The sequence below is a fragment of the Hoplias malabaricus genome, chromosome 13, assembly GCF_029633855.1.
Source record: "Hoplias malabaricus isolate fHopMal1 chromosome 13, fHopMal1.hap1, whole genome shotgun sequence".
In the NCBI taxonomy this organism is placed as follows: Eukaryota; Metazoa; Chordata; class Actinopteri; order Characiformes; family Erythrinidae; genus Hoplias; species Hoplias malabaricus.
In genome coordinates, this window is record NC_089812.1 from 16,858,504 (window position 1) to 16,877,663 (window position 19,160).

General features: G+C 42.6%; 2 protein-coding genes across 5 annotated transcripts in view; one reads left to right on the forward strand and one right to left on the reverse strand.

Moving 5' to 3' along the window:
• Positions 1 to 19,160, forward strand: part of coro7 (coronin 7) — a 99,687-nt gene that overhangs the window by 59,848 nt on the left and 20,679 nt on the right. The window lies entirely within an intron of this gene.
• vasnb (vasorin b) lies at positions 332 to 19,070 on the reverse strand. 3 transcript variants are annotated; one of them, XR_010795153.1, is made up of 4 exons: positions 18,744 to 19,070; positions 12,835 to 12,958; positions 2,367 to 4,660; positions 332 to 903 (listed from the first exon to the last, which is right to left on the reverse strand). XR_010795153.1 is itself a non-coding variant. In XM_066641741.1 (3 exons), the coding sequence occupies exon 3, from the start codon at positions 4,633 to 4,635 to the stop codon at positions 2,605 to 2,607; it is 2,031 nt and encodes a 676-aa protein (XP_066497838.1). In that variant the 5' UTR covers positions 4,636 to 4,660; positions 12,873 to 12,958; positions 18,744 to 19,070; the 3' UTR covers positions 937 to 2,604. The 3 variants fall into 3 exon arrangements, 2 of the variants coding, with proteins under 2 accessions (XP_066497838.1, XP_066497837.1); XM_066641741.1 differs by lacking the exon at positions 332 to 903 and having other exon boundaries at positions 937 to 4,660; positions 12,873 to 12,958; XM_066641740.1 differs by lacking the exon at positions 332 to 903 and having other exon boundaries at positions 937 to 4,660.

Genomic DNA, 19,160 nt, shown 5'->3' on the forward strand with positions numbered 1-19,160 from the left:
TATAATCATAAAACTTTTATTCCTCTATTCATCAACCGAAAGTTTTCACTTGTTTCAATTAATAATTAAAAATGTATTAATATCAGAACACACCATGCCAGTACATCATCGCCTGCTCTTTGTCATAGTGTAGGTCGAGAATAATGCAAATATTTTGAAAGAGGGCAGAGAGAAGAGACAAAAATCATATCCCTCTATCAATATATATATATATATATATATATATATATATATATATATATATATATATATCTTTCTGTGTGTGTGTGTGTGCGTGTGTTATTTATTGGATACTAATGGAAGTGTTATTTCTGGACAGTATTGGACAGTTTAGTGTTTGTGTTAAACTGAGTTTGAACAACAGCTGCTCTCATCTGGATTTCTAACCCCCTTCCACTCTATTAGGAAACTGTGTGTGTGTCTGTTGAGCTCCTGCTGGTGCTCTACCTGTAAAACACATGGGTGGTCAGTCGTAGGGATCCACATATAAACAAAGAGAATCTGCGTATTGAGTTTGAATAGAGAATGTGGTGTGCAGTGCAGTTTGTTTTTTATATTTTCAGTATGGTCTGTTTTTACTCACTTTCTCCCCTTGGCCTTACGCCTTTCCCATAAAGAAACTTTAATACCTTCCTCTCCCTCTCTCTGGAACGGCCTATAAATGTTTGCCCCGTTTTCGTATTTGCTGTATGGATGCTAATGTTCTCTCCTTCAGCTCCTCTCTGTCTTGACAGAACCATTATTAAAACTCAAAATTTTCTCCTGGAAACAGTTCACTTGTACCACAGTGTGTTCATCTCCAGATGCCTCAGACGTTTATCCCAGTGTTCACAGTCCAGTCTAAACTCTCATCACCAAGAGCCTGAATGACTGGCTGAAGAAGGCACTTTAATCCTGCTGTACCTAGCGCCAGGTGAAATGATAAAAAGAGTACAAATAAAGAGGTTATTTTATGATTTTTTATTGTTATTTATATGCATTTTTAAACAAAGCAATCTTTCAAAAATATACACTTCCAAACAAACAGACAAAAAGAGGGTTTCCCAAAATTAACAGGGAAAATTTGTTTATCGAAAATATTCAGAAATATTTTCAATTATTCAGACTGTTTACACTTGTTTTCCAGTTAGGACTCACTCACGATGACACACACACACACACACACACCTGACTTTAAACAGCACACTGTTCTGTTTTACAGTTTAAGACCAAAGGTGTGTTTACAGTCAAAGGGATTGTTATTAATATTAATGTATTAAGTTACGAGACTAAGTGAAGAACAAGTGTAGAAACAGTGGTTCAGTTCCTCACAGAGGCCGATCATTACAGCTGCCCACCATCACCCCGCACCCAGGGTTACTTCCTTTACACCTTAAAGCACTGTGTTTACAGCTGGAGTCACCACATCTTGTATGCACTCACCTGAGTTTTAACCTTAGGAACTATCGCTGTGTAGTTTTATTGTGATTGTAAATTCTCTGTTACAAAATTATTAGAACATTTTTCTTCTTGTGTGATGTGTGATTTTGTGCTGTAGGTCTGAACAGTGCACGGCTGTAACACTGCTGTATTAACTGACTACTGATTGGACAAGTGTTGACTGAAGTTTTATTATAAATCATTTTACATTTGTAAACTCCTTTGGAATCTCAGTGAGATCTTTCACACTCTGGTTACTAAGAAATGCTGTAAACAACCAGCAGGGTTCATTTTAGTGTTATTCTCACTATCATGACCCAGGAAATCTAGCACATAAACGGCTTGACCAGGAAAAAGCAAAGTATTTTGTTGCTTTATGGCTGTGATTATTTTACGAACGTGCATTTTGAGGAGATATTAATAAGGAGTTATATCATATCTGGGGACTCCAGCGATTGTTTATCTTTGTAACTGTAGTAATTCTGGTTTTCAGGAAGTTTTTTGTGGGTGAAGGTGATTGTGGGTCAAATAATCTGGATTTAATTACAGCTCCACTCAGTCTTTCAGCTCCTCTGAGTCGCTCATGCTATGTGGAACAAGCCATTTTAATTTTCAAAGACTTTTGTTTTTAGTTTGCTTTAAATCCCAGGTGCTGAAAAGGGCCTGAAAACAAACTGAACAACACAGTTATAAAGATACAAAATATACAGATGCACATGCTGACTTCATGTTTCACAGACACAAGCATCAATGTCTCTGAGTGACAGAAATCCTCATCTTCATTTTCCACAGTGTTCACAGCAAGAACAACTTGAGCTGCCGTAGGTGCTACAAAGCCACATAATGCCTAAAGGGTTCAGTCATTAACTGGAACAATTAGTTTCAGTTTCTCCTGTATGAAACAGGATTATTAAAAAAGAGCTTCAGAAAATGTGAAATTTAAATACCTGTTTGAACTTTTTGGTAGACCCCATCTAGAACTTTTAAATCCTGATCTCATTCATCAGACTTTGCCCAGTGCAGAATGTGTTGTGCTACATCATTGGGGTTAAAAACAATTGGTGCTAAAATTGAATTAGAATGAGGGGAGATGAAAAAATATAAACCATTATTAATGTGTGATAACGTTATAGATCGTGGATCTGGACCTTGAGTCTGCAGAGCTCCTGAAAACTGTTGAAAATATTAAAAGTATGATGGCTTTAAAGTGTTGATGTCTTTGTTTGCCAAGCAGTGATTTTGCATAAGTGGCACCTCATAGTCCAAGCCACCGTTGTGTCCTGCAGATGAGGACAGCATGATCTCCGGCTGCTTTGCGGGCAGAGCCCCAGTGTCCAAACTTTCTTTAACCCCTTCCAGTTCCAGCTGAGAGGGGTTACAGTCTAAGTCTAGATGTGCCTTTTTCCTATGCATATAGCAGGTGACGCCAACAGCGACAGCCACAAGCATCAACAGAAGGAGAACAGCTACTGGTGGCACGAGCATTGTAGTGAGTTTAGGACCGTCCACTTGTGCGCTGGAGTGCTGGTGGCTGGACGTCTGGGCCTCTGTGCACACACTGTCTGTGTTGCTGGGCTCCCCAAGGGGACTGGCGCACACGGAGTAGGTGGAATTGGGAAGGAGGCCGCGCAGTGTGTACTCCGGGTATGAGGCTGGAATATTCAGGTGTTTGGGACGTTTATCCGCTCCAGACAGATTCCAGTATGTTAACCGGACTCCGCGGAGGAATGGCCGGACCTCAATGTAATGGTGAAGGTTCAGCAGGATGGAGGAGCTGGTGACTGTCTGTGCCATGATTTCAGGCTCCACACTCACTGTCCCTGTGGCCACCTCCTCAAATACAGAGAGGTTCTCTCCGTTCTCACAGTATCTCCCTGATGTCCCCCGAGGACAAGTGCACTCAAGGAGACCCTGATGGTCCAACCAGCACGTCCCTCCATTTAAACAGATGTTGGATGGACAAAAACTCATCCTGAGGTCTGAGTCTGTGCTGCTGCTGGGGGACGCAGGTGCTGGAGGAGGGAGGTAGCTGTCAGTCTCTGTGGAAGGGTCCTCACTGGGCTTTAGAGGGGGAATGACAAGTGTTGTATTTTGCAAAGTGGTGATTACAGAGGGGGCTGGAGTGGTGGTCTTCACTGTGCTTGTAGTGAAGGTGGTGGTTGTAGGGCATCCAAAATCATGATGTCCCAGTCTCTCTAGTAGCTTTCCTGCATTTCGTAGTGGAAAGTGACATCGTGTCTCATCAGTTCTTCCCAGACTGATTACTTGGTTACGCAGCCATTTTGGAAACCAGGCCAGAGAGCAGAGGCAGTTAAAGGGATTCTCGGCCACAGTGAGCTTTCTCAGATGAGGGAAGAGCTGGATCATGTTCTCAGGCAGGGTCTGCAAGCTGAGGTTGCTAATATCCAACTCTTGAAGTTCTGCCATATTCTCGATATCTTCCCATTTCAGAGGCCCCATGGGATTTCCAGCCAAACTGAGTATGACTAGCCCTCTGGCCTCACGCAGCAGCGGAGGAAAAGCCTTCAGCTGATTGTTTGATATATCCAGCTCATGAATGTTCTTTAAGCTGTTTAGGAATTCCTCGTCCAGGTTGCTCAGCCCCAGCCCAGACAATTTTAGTGACTCCAGTCTAGGCGTCTGAATGTCGCTGGGCCCGAGTGAAGGGATTCTGTTGAATCTCAGATCCAGAAGAAGGAGATGTGGCATTTTAAGAGCAGGGACTGTGCTCAGTTGGTTCCCCTGAAGCTTTAGCTCAAGTAGCTGCTCCAGACCAGAGAATGCTGCAGGATGGATGCTCTTTATGGCATTGCTGTAAAGATACAGCCTCTCCAACAACTTTAGTCCAGCAAAGCTTTCTTGGGAAATATGAGTGATTCTGTTGGAGGAAAGATCTAAGTTGCGGAGGGAAGACAGATGCTCAAAAACGTTGTCCGACAGCTCGGTCAGCTGGTTCTGACTTAAATCCAGCATTTCTAGGTTCTCCAGCCCAATAAAGTCCTCCTGCTGTAAGGCCTCAATGCCGTTTTGGAAGACATAGAGGTCTCTGGTTATTGTAGGGACTCCTGAAGGCATGGTTTTGGCTCGGCGCTGGAAGCAGAAGATGGAGTCTGAAGGTGAACATGTGCAGTCTTTGGGGCAGTCATTCGCCCACGAACAGGGCGGGAGAAGCAGGAAGAGCAGTAGTGGCTGTAGCAGAGGGACAAACGGCTTCATGTTGCTCCTGACACACACTCAGCGCCTGAGAAACAAGAAATTCAAGATTAAGTTAATGATTTCTTCAATTAATGAAAACAATAAAATTAATTAGTTAAATGGTTTGATCACAATATTCCACAAATCCTTAGTTGACTCAGGTGTATCTTGCACTTTAGTTAAGGGATGTATAATTTGTGCGACAAGCTTTTACACTTTTAGCAGTGCCTAATTTGAGCCAGATCCTTCCATAACAAGATCCAGGATTTCCAGATCCAGGAGTGCATGCATTTCGGAATCTTTTTATGTGGAACCGGCTCCCTGGCACATTTAGAAAATAGAAAATGATCATCCCCTATAACCCTCTACCAAGACCGTCCATAACATGCTCTGGATTACCACCCCAAATTACTTATGTGCCTAATGCACTCTGACCTTGATTCTGTGGAACAGTCAATTAACAGGCTTGAATTTGTAACTGCACAAGTCTACTATGAGTGAAGGTACAAGGCAGGGAAATACATAGAAATGTCTGCACAGAATTTAACTGTGGTCTTCTCACAGGATTCAGTTTAGTTTAATAAGGCACGTAGCTCAGATTCTTCAAGGCCAGAACGAGAGTTGAGGAGGAGAAACAGAAATCAGGAGAAAGAAGTAAACACAGCCCAGTTGAACTGGGGTAAGGAAACGATTTATCATCCTCGAGTATGAAATTACTCACAAGAGTTAGTGGCCTTGAGAGGAGGGAGGAGATCTCTTTTTTTCTCAGGGAGGATAAGGACAGTGTGAAATTGTGTGTGTGTGTGGGGGGTTATATCTGAGGAAAAGTTCTGAGTTTTACTGAACAGTACAGAGAAACAAAAACAGAGAGAGAGCTTTTTTTCTGCCTTTGAATCTTTGCTATTGAAACTGTGTTTCAGTTCTTTGTGTTCGTCTTCCTTATTTCAGAACTTTATTCATGAAGATGAGTACAAAATGAAATGATGCTGAAGTATTTTAGACCGTTGTCAGAAATATCTCAGAGATATTTGTCGACCCAAAACTCACAATAACTTCCTTCAAAGTTTTGGGAAAGTCCATTCTGTTCTTCTGAGACTGAGACTTATTTGCCAATAAGAACTGTTTTTTTTTTTTGTTGTTGTTGTTCTTTTCTTGAGCGGCATTCATAATATGATATTTATAAATTCAATTCACAATACAGCATTCCTTATACAATGTGCTGAGTGGCTGATTGGCATTTCATCAAAATGTGTTATTGATCATTGAAAGAAATGACTTAGACTTAGATCATAAATTATCTTTTATTTATTAGACACAATCCATACCTTTACCATCGTCACTGCTAATTTGAACAAACCCCATAACTCCAATAATGAAAGAAAAGTCACACTGCAGCCATGAATTATAGCTCAACTGTCAGAAGCGACATTTATAAAGCGACAGAGCAGGCTTCTGTCTTCTATGCAATAATTCAAAGGCTGTAAATTACCACTTTCTTTGGTTTGAGAGTCTGTGTAAACAACGAAACTGAGCAGGAGAATACCCGGTTACTGCCGCGGTCAGAATATCTCGCGACTGCAGTGTTTTTTTTTTTGTGTCTGTCTGTGTGTGCCCTGTTCACAGAAGCTTCTGTTCATCGAAGAATTAAAGAAATGCCCGAAATGTCAGAAAATGTTCAGAAGGAGTCTTGCTCAAAGGGACATAGCAGACACCGTGCCCTCTACTCTTCTAACATTTCTCTCCTCTTCATTGGAGCATTAAGGTTTAAATCTTTGCCTTTTGAAGATCAGAAGTTCAGAGAGTGGCACTATAGAGTCACTTGTCTTGGATTCTGACCGGATGCATTCTCAACGGACCAGAAACTTCAGAATCTACATCAGAAAGGAGGCATCAGCCTCCGCTGATGAATTCACACCAGATTCATACCAAAGAGGAGCTGCTGACCTGTGGTCAGTGGTCTGTGAAGCACAGAGAGCTCAGTCAGGCCTCGCCTGGAGTTTTATTGCAGGTACTGCTGGAAAACACATAAAGTCATTTCAGATAACACAACCCACAGAACACAGTCATGGTCATTTGGCTGTTTGGGGTCATGGGTCAGTGCTGTCCCATGGCGTTTGGCCCTCAGAGCACCGTGGGAATGTACTCAACTGAATTAATTTGACCTTGTTACTTTGTAGATTCCCATCTGAGAGCAGGACTTTTGTGAATGAACAGTTTAGAAGCTGCGTAAGAGCTGCTCACATTATTCATGTTAGGTAGTTAGGGAGGAGAATTCAGACGTACAAAAAAGGGAAGAAGGACAATGTTTCTGAACTAAACAAGCTCATCTGAGGTCAAACATGGTGGCGGCCATGTCCCAAGGGAGAAGCACCTTGATTTTAAAAAACGAATAATTAAAAAGGTCACTAGTTATAAGAGAGAGAAATGGAATCTCCTGGATATATGTTTTTAGTCTGCAGAATATGACAGAAACATAAAAATGTTTTTGTAAAGCACAGCTTCACACAGGAGGAACAGCAGTGGATTGAAAAAAGAAGAGCATACTTTTTTCCACGATTCCATATCCGGTTATTCTTTCTGTATTTTTTTTTCTTTTTCTTTTCAAACCACTGGTAAAAACGAAAGCCAGTACGAGAGCAATTTTGTACGGCAAAGAGAAATTATGAGCTCTTTTCCAACCAGGTTCACTTCAGATAAACACAACGTTTCCTTTCAGTACCATTTTCCTCCTTGTTTTCCGATCAGATAGACAAGGTTTTGTCATTCAGCGAATGAGAACCTTCTCTCAGGGATTAGCCCAAAGCTTCTGCGCCAGTTGTGCTGAGTGACTTTTGGCAGTGGGGATTTGAGCGTAAGTGCTCACAAGGTGCAGGCCTAGGGGACGAGAGCGAGAAGAGAGGGATGATTGGTGAAGCTGTTATTCGGTTCATTTACCCGGCTCTGGCTTGGCTTTTTGGCTCTGTAATGTCCTCTCTGTCTCCCTCCCACACCGTCTTTGTCTGAACATTACTGAGACGTGCAGCAGCTGAGTTTGAAGAGCTTTTCTTAAAAATCTTTTAAGAGCAGAGGGAGTTTATCAATGAAGCACAGAAATGACAGACTGAGAGTGAATGCATTACTTTATTCACCTTTTTATTGTAAAGCTGCGGTTATAAGATCTGTGCTCTGGAGGATTTGGAGGATCAGGATGAGATGATCTGGTTCAAAGGTGTGTCTTTTTGTAGTCAGTGCAGAAGATATTTCCTCACCATTTGCTGCTCTCCAGTTGGTTTGGACTGGAAACTGGTGTAATATGTTTACAATGCCCTAATGTTTGCAAATGAATGTAAAAACATACTGGCTAGGTCTGGTATGCTAGGCTTTCTCTCTCTCTGCTCAAGTCAGAGAAAGTCATTTAGAGGTTTTTACCAATGCTGAAAAGCACGTACTAAGATAAGGATGTTGTCTATTCCTGCTTCATATGTGGCTAATTTTGACTTAATTTTGCTGGTTTGGATCACTTAAAGTGGAAATGTCTCCAAATTCCTGAGATGGCTAATTGCATTCCCGAAAGTGCTACAAATCTAAACAACTCGAGTCAAAAATCAGTTTCTAATTCTAACAGTGAAATAAAAACTTACATACAAGTTCAACTTCAGTCACGTACAAACAACATTTGTCATATTTTGTGGAGCTTAGAACGTTCTGACTTTCCCTTTAAAAGGAAAGATGTGTTTACCATTTAATCTGATCTGTTGTTTAAATGATGCTCTGTGACGACACATTAAAACTTCTGCATATAACGTCTATAATTTGACAAGTACCAAAGAATGAAAACTAAAAAACAGAATGAAAACTAAAAAACTTCAAAACCTGAAAAAGTGAGAGCTTTCATCAGCCACAGAGGAGAGGCACAGGTCCCTGAAGAATGCAGTGCAGCAGAGCAATTACAGCATCTGACCTTTCTGGCCATTCACACTGTACGCCTTTAAACTCCACATCAGCTCCGACAGGCAAACAGAAGCACTGCAGCCTTGAGAAGAGACAAACCCAGCGCTGCTCCTCTGAAATAAAACAGCAGCCCTCTCTTCAAACTGCATCTCTGTCAAAAACCCTCCCACCCTGCCCTAAACTACAGCTGGACCCTGTTACCCACAATGCATCACTGCCACCAGTATCCCTCCACATGCCAGATGGCTCTAAAGTGAAGTGCAGTGGCAGTTTGAGGGAGATCAGGACTTACAGTGCTTTACACAGACGCAGACTATGAATATTTTAAACTATCACATTTAAACCCTCCAAGGTCTCCAGACCAATTAATTTCAGTCATTACAATCTAGTGTGGGTGACTTTTATTCTGTTTTTAGTCAACATGGAACCTGTGGGTGTCCTGAAAAATTAATAACTTTTAGTTTTATGGTTAATTCCATTCTGGAGTCATATTTTAGAGCTCAGAAGAGTAGGAGAAGAGTAGTACAAGAGCCGAACATTTCGGCTGAGCTGGGTCTAAAAACCACATCTGTAAAAATCAGCTGAACACAGTCGGCTGTGGAAGCATAAGGCTAAAGCAGCAAATTTCTATGCGTCTAAACCCCCATTTGAGCCCAGCGGCCACGTTTGTAGTCTTGTGTTTTGTCTGGAGCTGAACATGCTCTGTTCTTTTGTTTGGCCCAGGCACTGCCGACAGCGCAGAGATAACAGAGCCAGGTCTGGTCTGCTGCGTGTACGCACAGGTCGGGTTTCACAGCATGTGTCAGTGTGGGTGCCATCACCGCGTCGGTCAGTGCCAAAATCCCTGGGTCGGGAGCTCCAGGTGAAGTGGGGGAGTCGGAGGGAAGCTTGCGGAAGTTTGCTCTGCTTTTCTGAAGAGCTCTGGGGATTTGGGCCAAGTAGCTTTTTAAACCCACAAGAAAATGTTGTCTGTTCCTTTTGCCTTTGTTTCGAGGGCTATTAGGTACAGCCAGACGTTCCGCCTCACACAAGTTTAGTCATACATGGACCTCCATCTTTCACCAGCATGGGCTTATCTGTAATCTGCTGTAATGAAGAGAACTCACAGAGCGACGCGCCAGGGAAAAGTTTATTACACAAAGCTTCTGCTGTCATCATGTCCATCACCACAGAGAAGAACTTTGTTTAGATTAGTTCCTCATGTGATACCCCATCAAAACAGCGAAACGGGACAAAATGTACAAAAGTGGTCTTTATTCATATTGTTCCTTACTGTTTTAATGTATGAAACACCATCTTGTTATTAGTTTTAATCCACTTTGGAGTAAGTTACCATTCTCTTGCATTAGATCTTATGTCCTCATGTCCCCTCCGTCCCTCCTCAGACTGAATGGTAGCTAATATTAGGGACAAGCAAGTGCAGCAGAAATCTTTACTCTGCAGTGGAAAGCAGTGTGGGCCGTAGCACAAAGAGGTAGAACATAGTGTGGTGCAGGGTCTGAACCATTCCAACTGTGAGAGTTTAACCAGGAGCAGGAAGAGAGAGCAGGAACAGCCAAACAGTAAATAACACCAAGCAGAGAAGATGATGCAAGGATCAGGAGAGAAACAGCAACAGTCCAAGGATTTCTATTTGTGCACAGTGAAGCACGTCAGACTGAGCTGTCTTACAGGAGCAGAGTGAGAGTGTGTGTGTACATACGTGTTTTGTTGTATGTTTTCCTGTTTAAGTATCATTCCTTTAGCATGTGATTCTCCAGTATCTGCGAGCACATGTTTTGACTGGCTCGACCTGTTCTGGAGTAAGTGACACACTTCAGACCCGGTTAAAACATTTTGCTTTTCTTTTTCTAGAAACTTGGCTGATGCTGAAGCAATTTTATGAGGGTTTTTTAAAAAATGAGGGAACATTTGTTTCACTCGATACGACCTCCACACATCAGTGAGTGGCTCTGACTGAATTCCAACCCCAACAGAAACACTTTGTACGCTGCACTGTACAGCTCCATTCCACCCATCAAAGCACACACACACACACACACACACACACACAAGATACACAAACAAGGCAAGAATGAGAGGAATCCAAAATGTTTGAGCCTCACACCTGCCAAAACATCTCTTTTTCTGAGTGTGACAGTTAGAGATGGAATGTCTGGCGTTCGTTAGATTTCAGTTGGTGTCGAATTGTGTAAAGAGCTGAGTTCAGAAATAAAGGAAACGAAGAGCAGGAGTTAAAAGGTAAAGGAGAAGGAAGGCAGCCTCTGCTGTTCATTGAAGGAGGGTTATATGCAAAAAAGTCTGTAGCTCGCCTCATACAAGTTTTACAACATAAGTATTAATACGCTACATTCCCAACCTCTAACTTTGAAATCCCCATTTTTAAATCGTCTAAACCAAAACACACACATTCTTTTGGGTACAATATTTCGCCCCAAGATCAGAACAAATCCATCACATGCTTTTGCAGCACTTTTTCCTGATGGACCTCATAACGAATGCAGCTACCAAAAAATTCACCATATTCATACTACTTCATTTTAAGGTTATTTTATATAGAATATTATGAGAATTGTGATTTTTATTACGAAACAACAGTCACCATAAAATGACAAAAGAACGAGAGAATTAAAACTTACTTGTACACCTAGATTAACTAGCTAAAACTAACAATTTCTTAGTGTGATTTAACTCTTGCAGCTCTGAGAGACCTCTTTTAGGAGCCACGCTATGCAAATATGATCATGCTGATAGCTCACATTCAGTAATAAAATTCTCTGTGAGCCATACCTTAAATAAACATTTTGGTTGAGGTAGACACTGAGAGATCCACCGGAAACAACTCTCAGAGCAATCCTCTGCTCCTCGGCAGCTCAGTGAGAGCAGAGGCGAAGGATGAAGGCTGTTGTTCGTTTGCGGCTATCACCAAACTCCTCAGCCTCTGCTTTCTGGCTTTCTTTGTCAGTCACTCCTGAACCCATGATTGCACTCAAAGTCACCGCATTGTTATGTTTGTTATAATTCATGTGTTCATATCATCGTATGCTCAGAGCCACACGCTGAGAAAGGTTACATTAAAAACTTTGAGGACTGTTGCAACAGGAGGTGACGGTTGGGGTGAAACTGTGTCTTTCCTCATTCTCTCTGATTATTTCATTTGGTTCAGTGAAGAATTTGTATTATACCTGTTTTACAGGCTCCTTACTCTTTGCCAGTTGTGATCCTTCAAGTCAAACAGCTCTGAGGCATATTCCATAAATCCCCACACGCTCATGCTGCTTCACGGGAAAGATAAACAGAGCAGGACCCTTCTGTCGCATGCTGTAAAGACTGATCTGTTTGGACACTCGAGAGAGGGGACTGTGGACCTGTCTGTCTTTGCTCTGTCTGTCTGTAGAGCTGAACTCTGGGGCTCTTGGGGTCACTGAAATGTTCCTCACATTTTCTGTTTCACTTTATTCTTCACTCGACCAGTCTGTGTGTTTCATTTCCCACAACAACTTCAGCATTAAGTTTGCACTCATTACAACATTACTCTGCACTCGATTACGCAAAGCCTCTCTTTATTTTTGTTGCAGCAAATACAACACAATGAAATTGATAATGCAATGATGTGTAAATCTGACAAACCCTATATTAAATAGAAAATAGTAGACAGATTTTTCACCTGTTGAAATGTGAAATATTTTACTTTTTTTGTACTTGTAATAAAAGAGATACTTTAATCTGTCCATAAACAGACCTAGCTAGAGCTACATTCCTGACCCTGAAGAGAGAGAGAGAGAGAGAGAGAGAGAGAGAGAGAGAGAGAGTGTGAGTGAGTGAGTGAGTGTGTGTGTGTGTGTGACCGAGCGATGATGTGGCTGCTGTATTGTGTGATTTGTCGGGCTGCAGTCGGTCATTATAGAGTTCAGTGAAGTGTGTTCTGGCCTCAGGCTGCAGAGGAAAACAGGGAGGAAACATACGGCTTAACCTCCATGGCCCTCATAAGACTGTAGGCACTGCAACAGTGAGCAAAACACACACACACACACACAGAGAGGACCATCTCCACACACTGCTCCAGGCCTGAGGCTACCAGCCTCCAGCAGAAAGGCCCCCCTCACACATTCCGTGCAATGAAATCTGCCTTCCACATTTAACCCATGTGTAACAATGAATACACATACACACACACATACTTTGTTGATTATACAATACTTAGGACATTCCATAGGCAGAATGATAAATCTATTTACCAATAACCATAACCCTTTTGACATGAAAACATTAAGAAAAGTTCAGACACACCTTTTTGGCTGGTGTGACCAGACCAGTCTGTAACTCACCGCGGTGTAGAACCCACTTCCTCTCCTTTACTTCAGTTTTCTTATTTTCCTCTGATTCCCTTGGTTTTAGATGAGCTCTGCTGCTTCTGAAAAGGGAAGACATGGTTAATTACAGACTGTGTACATGTTTAATCTGCTGTGATAGTGTAAGAATGTGTGTGTGGGGGACAGACTGGTAAATGAATATCTTTATATTCACTGCTGCAGTGACAGTGCTGTATGTCTGTGTTTATTACAAAAGCACTGAGTTCTGCACACGTTTTGATGCTCTGGACCGAGTGGAGGATTCACAGCAGCAGCTCAGCTGTGAAATCACTTCCAGGATATGGGCACCTTTACACCCTTTAGCCATGACATAAAAACAACGTCCCTATTCCTCCCCTCACCTCTCTCAACTCCACTGTCCCCTCACTGAGCCCTCTCTCAGCTCCACTGTCCACTTCGGTCACTCTGTAGTTCTAAACTTACACACTGTAGTCCATCTGTTGCTCTGCATTTTATTTGGGTGGTGGATCATTCTCAGTGCTGCAGTGACACTGACGTAGTGGCGGTGTGTTAGTGTGTGTTGCGCTGGCATGAGTGAATCAGCAGTGAAATGATCCACCAGCCAGGGTCCTGACACTTAATGAACACAGGTTAAAGGGGGCTAACAAAGTATGCAGAGCAGCAGATAGAGTACAGGGTGTAAGTGTAAGTGTAGAACTACAGAGAAACTAGTGAGGACAGTGGTTTTAATGATATGGCTGTTCGGTGTATGTGGAGAGAGCAAAAAGATACAGAGAGTTTCCAGAGAAGTGTGTACAATCTGTCACAGAGGCCTTGTGGGTATTTCCATGGAACACACACACACGCCTTCACACGCGAATGACACACAGTACACATACCACACACACACCACACACACTGCTCTAGGCTGGAATGCAGGGTGACGACTCTCTGCTCTGTCAGCCGTCTCTTTCACAGTATCGGCTCTGAGGGGTTAAAGAGTGTGTGTGTGTGTGTGTGTGTGTGTGTGTGTGGTTCACCTGTTAGCTCATTACTCAATGTGTTTTCTGAGTTTACCTCTGTATAAACTCACATTGAACATGTTTCCATCAGGTACAGAACTTGCCTCAGATCAGTCTGGCGCTATTTATACAGTAATTATGTCTTTGTGAATCCACACCATCATATAATTAACATTTTTACATTTTCCTTTAACTTAACCTGAAAAACTTCATTGTGTGGCGATAAGAAACCGTTCTGTCTTTATTGAGTTCTGATGTTAAAAGTGCAGTTACACAAGATGTTACACAAGTAAATGTAACAATGTAAATATAGTGTGGTATTACCCTCTTCTGTGTTTAAACTTCTGTGTTTAAATGTTTTGGGGTGAAAGCTCTGCTGATGTGTTCTTTATAAAGAGATTTCACTGATAATTAAAAATGAAACCCTTCCCAAATGACTGAACACTTCAGTGACACAAAGTTCAAACTAGGGCTAGGCAGTTAATCGAAAATGAATCAAAATAGACATTCAGAAATTCTAATCGACATAATCTTGTGTATATCGATTATTTGTATTCTGTCCCCACTGTGTGTTCATGTACTGTCCCTTTAAAACCACGCTACCAAGCTGTAGTCACATGACTCTGCCCTTATCTGCCACATGGAAGCAACCTAAACACCAAGCGACTCGAGCAGCTCGTACCAAAGAAAAACACAGCATCTGCTGTGCTTTGACTATAATTTAGACGGCACTGAACACAAAGAAGTCGTATGTAAACCTTTCAGTGACCAAAGCATAATCACACATCAAATATAAACATTGCTCAGAAAACAAGGGAGGAACAAGCTCCCAGCCACATTAGAAAAAATACCCAGCTTTAATAGTGGAGCATATTTACAGTACAAGCCTCATCACTGAACTATGGAGGTCAAAAATACAAAAATAAAATAATAGTTCATTAATCGTAATCGTGGTAAAATGTACAATTAATCGTGATATTGATTTGCGTTCATATCGCCCACCACTGTTCACACTGTTTTGAACCGGCGTTACAGACATCTGTAACACACTCACAGACTAGCACAATTTATTGTCTGTATTTTTAGGGAATTGTGGACTGTACCTGGGAGAACCGTCGTCCACTCATCTGAACTACTGCTACTTTGCAGAAATGCTTTTCAACTTTAAACTAGTTTAGCAAAATACAGGGAAAGAGTCAGAGTCTCTGTGACCTTCTCCAGACCCGCTCCCGAAATATTTTTAAATTCATAACTCAGTGTAAAAAAAACCTGTGTGTGCAGTTACCTCACCTGATCTGTCCCCGCTGCATCACAACCTACACACACACACCACTTCCTGGTGGCACCAGACTCCATTAAGTAAACTCCATTAAGGTCTAATGTCAGGACTTTATCTTATCATCTAATCAGTTTTGGAGTGAAGGTAAAGAGTTCCTTGTGCGACGTGTTTGATTTGTGTGAGTCATTAACAGCATCCACTTCAGCATCTGACCTTCAGAGGGAGCTTAGAGCTGTGGTCAGACTCGGCCTCTGAGGCCCTCGTGAGACTCTCTGGAGCTTGTCTCTGTCTCCGGCAGCTCGTCTCTTTCTCAGATCACGTCTCAGTCAGGACGTAATTACAGTCTCGGGTTAAATGCTTTCATATCCGCGCTGCATTCTGTGGTCGTATTCAGTCATCTGTCTCTCTGACTTGATCTGTCTCACTCTCTTTATTTCTTTCTCTCTCTCTCTCTCTCTCTCTGTCTGTTATCTAGAAAGGTAATTGTTTAGTGAACACAACCACATTTTTCTGATTTTTGTGATACTCAATGTTCCAGATTGGGTTGGGTTTGTGTGTGTGTGTGTGTGTGTGTGTGTGTGTGTGGGGGGGGGGGTGGGGGGGGGGCAGAGAGAAGGAGAGAGCAGTAAAATGGCTGATGGAAGAGTTAAAGAAAGTCTTTCGGAGAGGATAGCAGAAGGCGAGCGAGACAGGGGTTATTCGGGGTGTGCCTGTGTGTGTAGTTCCACAGGCTTTTTGAAGTGGTTCTTCTGAACGCATCATTTAAACCCATTCATCAGGCTCCTCTTCAGTTTGGTTTGGCAGGGTTCAGACGCAGGGCCTGGTCAGCGCTGCTCTGGGGCCTTTGAAGCTCGAGACTGGTTTAAGAGCAGCTCCCAGAAAAGCAGGAGCACAGTAAAGACCCGACACCTGGAGAACCCTACAGAACACTGCTACAGATGACTCTCAGATCAAAGGCTTCAAACTTAATCACTGTCATTAACCACGGCTCACACCGACATACAGACTCATGGCTAACACTGCTACAGGTTTACTCTAATTCTTCCACTATCTGCCCCTCTTTTAACTGCTCTCTGTAGCTTCTCGGCTCTGTCTCTCTGGTGTCCCACTCTTTCCTCTCCCACCTTTGCGCTTGTGTCTGGGGTTTATCCTCAGAGTCCCCACTCTGAGGACAGCACAAACTCATGATCGGAGCGGAAATGAAAGACCATCTGGCAGTGCATGTGTAAGAGACAAGAGATGCGGTTGTAGAAGAAATAACACATCTGTGTCATCTAATTTCCAGAAGGGTTAAGACAGGGTTTTTTTCAGCCTCTACCTGCTTTACACCCTGCGCCTAGTCCACCAGGAGCAGAAAGGAGGTGTTTCCAGAGGAGACTGAGAACAGAGGAGCACTGTCTGAGTCCAGCTGAAGAACAGCTACTCTTTAGGTGTCAGGTCGATGGGGAATAACTGTGCCTCACTGCCTTTTAAGAGCATTCTCTCTCCGTCGCAGTATGTGTGTGTGTTTAAACAGTCTGTTTAGCAGAATGCCAGTGTCCTGTTCTGTTGGACTGATGGTGTTTGGAGAGGGCAGTTGGGGGGGGGGGGGGGGGGGATCAGGGGGATGTTATTCTTCCTCATGTCAACTGCAAAGAAAGTCTAGTTCTCTTTATTTTAGACTCTTTATTTTTCCACATTCTTCACTCTCATCCTTCTCTGCCATTTCTTCAAACTTAAATAAAGGCAGTGTGGAAAAAATAATGTCAGTCATTACATTCCAAAGATGTGTGCTGTAGAAAATTAAATATCCTTTGCATTTTCAAGGAAAATTGAACAAGAAAATACTGTTTATATCTGACCTGAGTTTAGTCTGTGTTTTCAGTACGTGATATGTTAAAAAGAACCCAGTCGCCCTTCGAATTAGTGAATTAAGCTTCTTTAAAGTGCAGCCAATGCTGTCAGATGTTCATCTGGACACACATGGCTTGTATAAGCTCGTTAGAAAAGTGACTGTAATAGAATATAAAGCTGCAGTGTCTTCCCATGCCCAGCGCCACTCAACACACAACAGTACCTTTGGGACAGAATGCAGTGATAATCTGTGATCCCGATGTAATCATCCAGTCACACAGAACACCCGGAGTAAAAATGGATTAAGAATGTTCCTCTTTAAATGTTTAAATATTGAAAGGTCTCGCTGTGACAATATTAATAATCTTTATTTAATTCTGACTATGCCCTGGCTGTTATCTGCAGGGTCAGAAGAGAGACTCGTGTTGGACGTGGGGTTAATCCGCGGAGCGTGTTTTATAAACTCCCGTGAGGTCCTGGAGGAGCAGAGTTCACATTCTGAGGCTGACTCTGGGTTCCTCCAAGCATTTGAGGCTATATTCCCCCAGTTTAATCCTAATTAATCAACAGAAACTCATACAGCTTTGCTTGTCCTTTTGTCACTTGTTTCTCTGCTTTCAGCTCTTTCTTTCTTGACACCTGTCTGTTATCTCCAAACATTTCATCAGTCCTCAGCCATATTAAAACGGACACACGGATGGAGTATTAACAGCAGTATATAGCAGTGTTCTGTTTTCTGTTTATTGACAGATGCCTTGAGTTTTATACTTTTTCTCTATAATGATTCTGCACTCGTCTTCACTGTTCATTCAGAAACCTTCACTTGTAAGGTTGGATCATTTCCGTATGTCCATTTATCCAGAAACATTTGTCTGCATATTTTAAAGGGCAGATGACCATTTCAAATGATGTCAAAGTTTAGTAAAAAAAAAAATAAAACAGCGGAAAGGAGCAGTGTTTTAGTAACGAGTCCATACTCAGGTCCAGTTGTGCAGAGTTGTGTCAAGTGAAGCCTGTTTTGTAAACAGCGATGTTGATGAATGTGTGTTTTGTAGAGGGTTTATTTATGGCCTAACTTAAAATCTGGGTCTGTGCTGATCCTCTGTCTCGCCCTGGTCTCTGTTCTCTCTGAATCTGAAGGAACCAGCCTGTGACAGGATTTAGCAGGTCATGTAATGCATTTTCTCTTTTATTAAAGATAGGGGGATCTTTACAGTAAAATAACTGACGTATACAGGGTACTGTTTAAGGTGAATGTATTCACTCCAAGTCACTTTTTCTTCAGGTTTAAAAAAAACAACAACGATCCAGTAAAACACGAAATGTGGGGACGGTGTTGCCTCTCAAGAGATCTACCTCTGAACAGATCTAACCCCTGAACATATCGATCCCTTTAATATATCTTACCCTGAGATCACCTCAGAAAACCCGGTGTTAATATGGAGACTCTTAAGTTTCCTCCGGTAAAAAAAACAGCGCTCGCTCTTTTCTCATTTGTCCGAGTTCTCCACCTCCTACCCCCCGCCCTCGGGATCAAGATCAGGACCGGGAATGTGTCTCTCTCAGAGGGGTTTATGCTGATGTTCTGGACGCACGGGGAGAGTCCAACAAACTCCTAATTTTCTGAGGTTTGAGCTGGAACCTGTTTTCATGCCGAACTGAAGAAAAAAACTGGAAGAAATCAAAACGCCTGCAGACCTTCCGCGGAGAGTTAGAGGGAGACCTGCAGTGAAATAAAGTTACTGAACTCACCGGGTTACTGCAGCGAGTCAATCCTGATCCTCCAGGATTTAAATCCAGAACCGGACCATCCTCCCGGTTCCCTCAAAAGTACTGTTAAACTTAACCCGTGTCTAAGACCGAGGCTCTCTGCTTCTCTCTCTCCTTCTCTCTCTGTGTGTGGAAGAGCTCGGTCGGAATCTCTCCCGCGAGTAAAGCTCCAGAATTCCTGGGCCCGCCCGCTGCGTTCTGATTGGCTGGAGTTCACAATTACAGCTTCTTTATCCAATCCTAGTCCGTGAAACCGGTGAGGGTCCGCCCACTGCAACGCAGGATTCAAGGCTCGTTCTGCAACATGTTGGACACCTCTTCGAAGCCTAACCGTGGAACTGTGGAGCCGTGTTCCCTGATGTGATGAAGCACTACCCAGACGACCTGGGATGAGTTGGA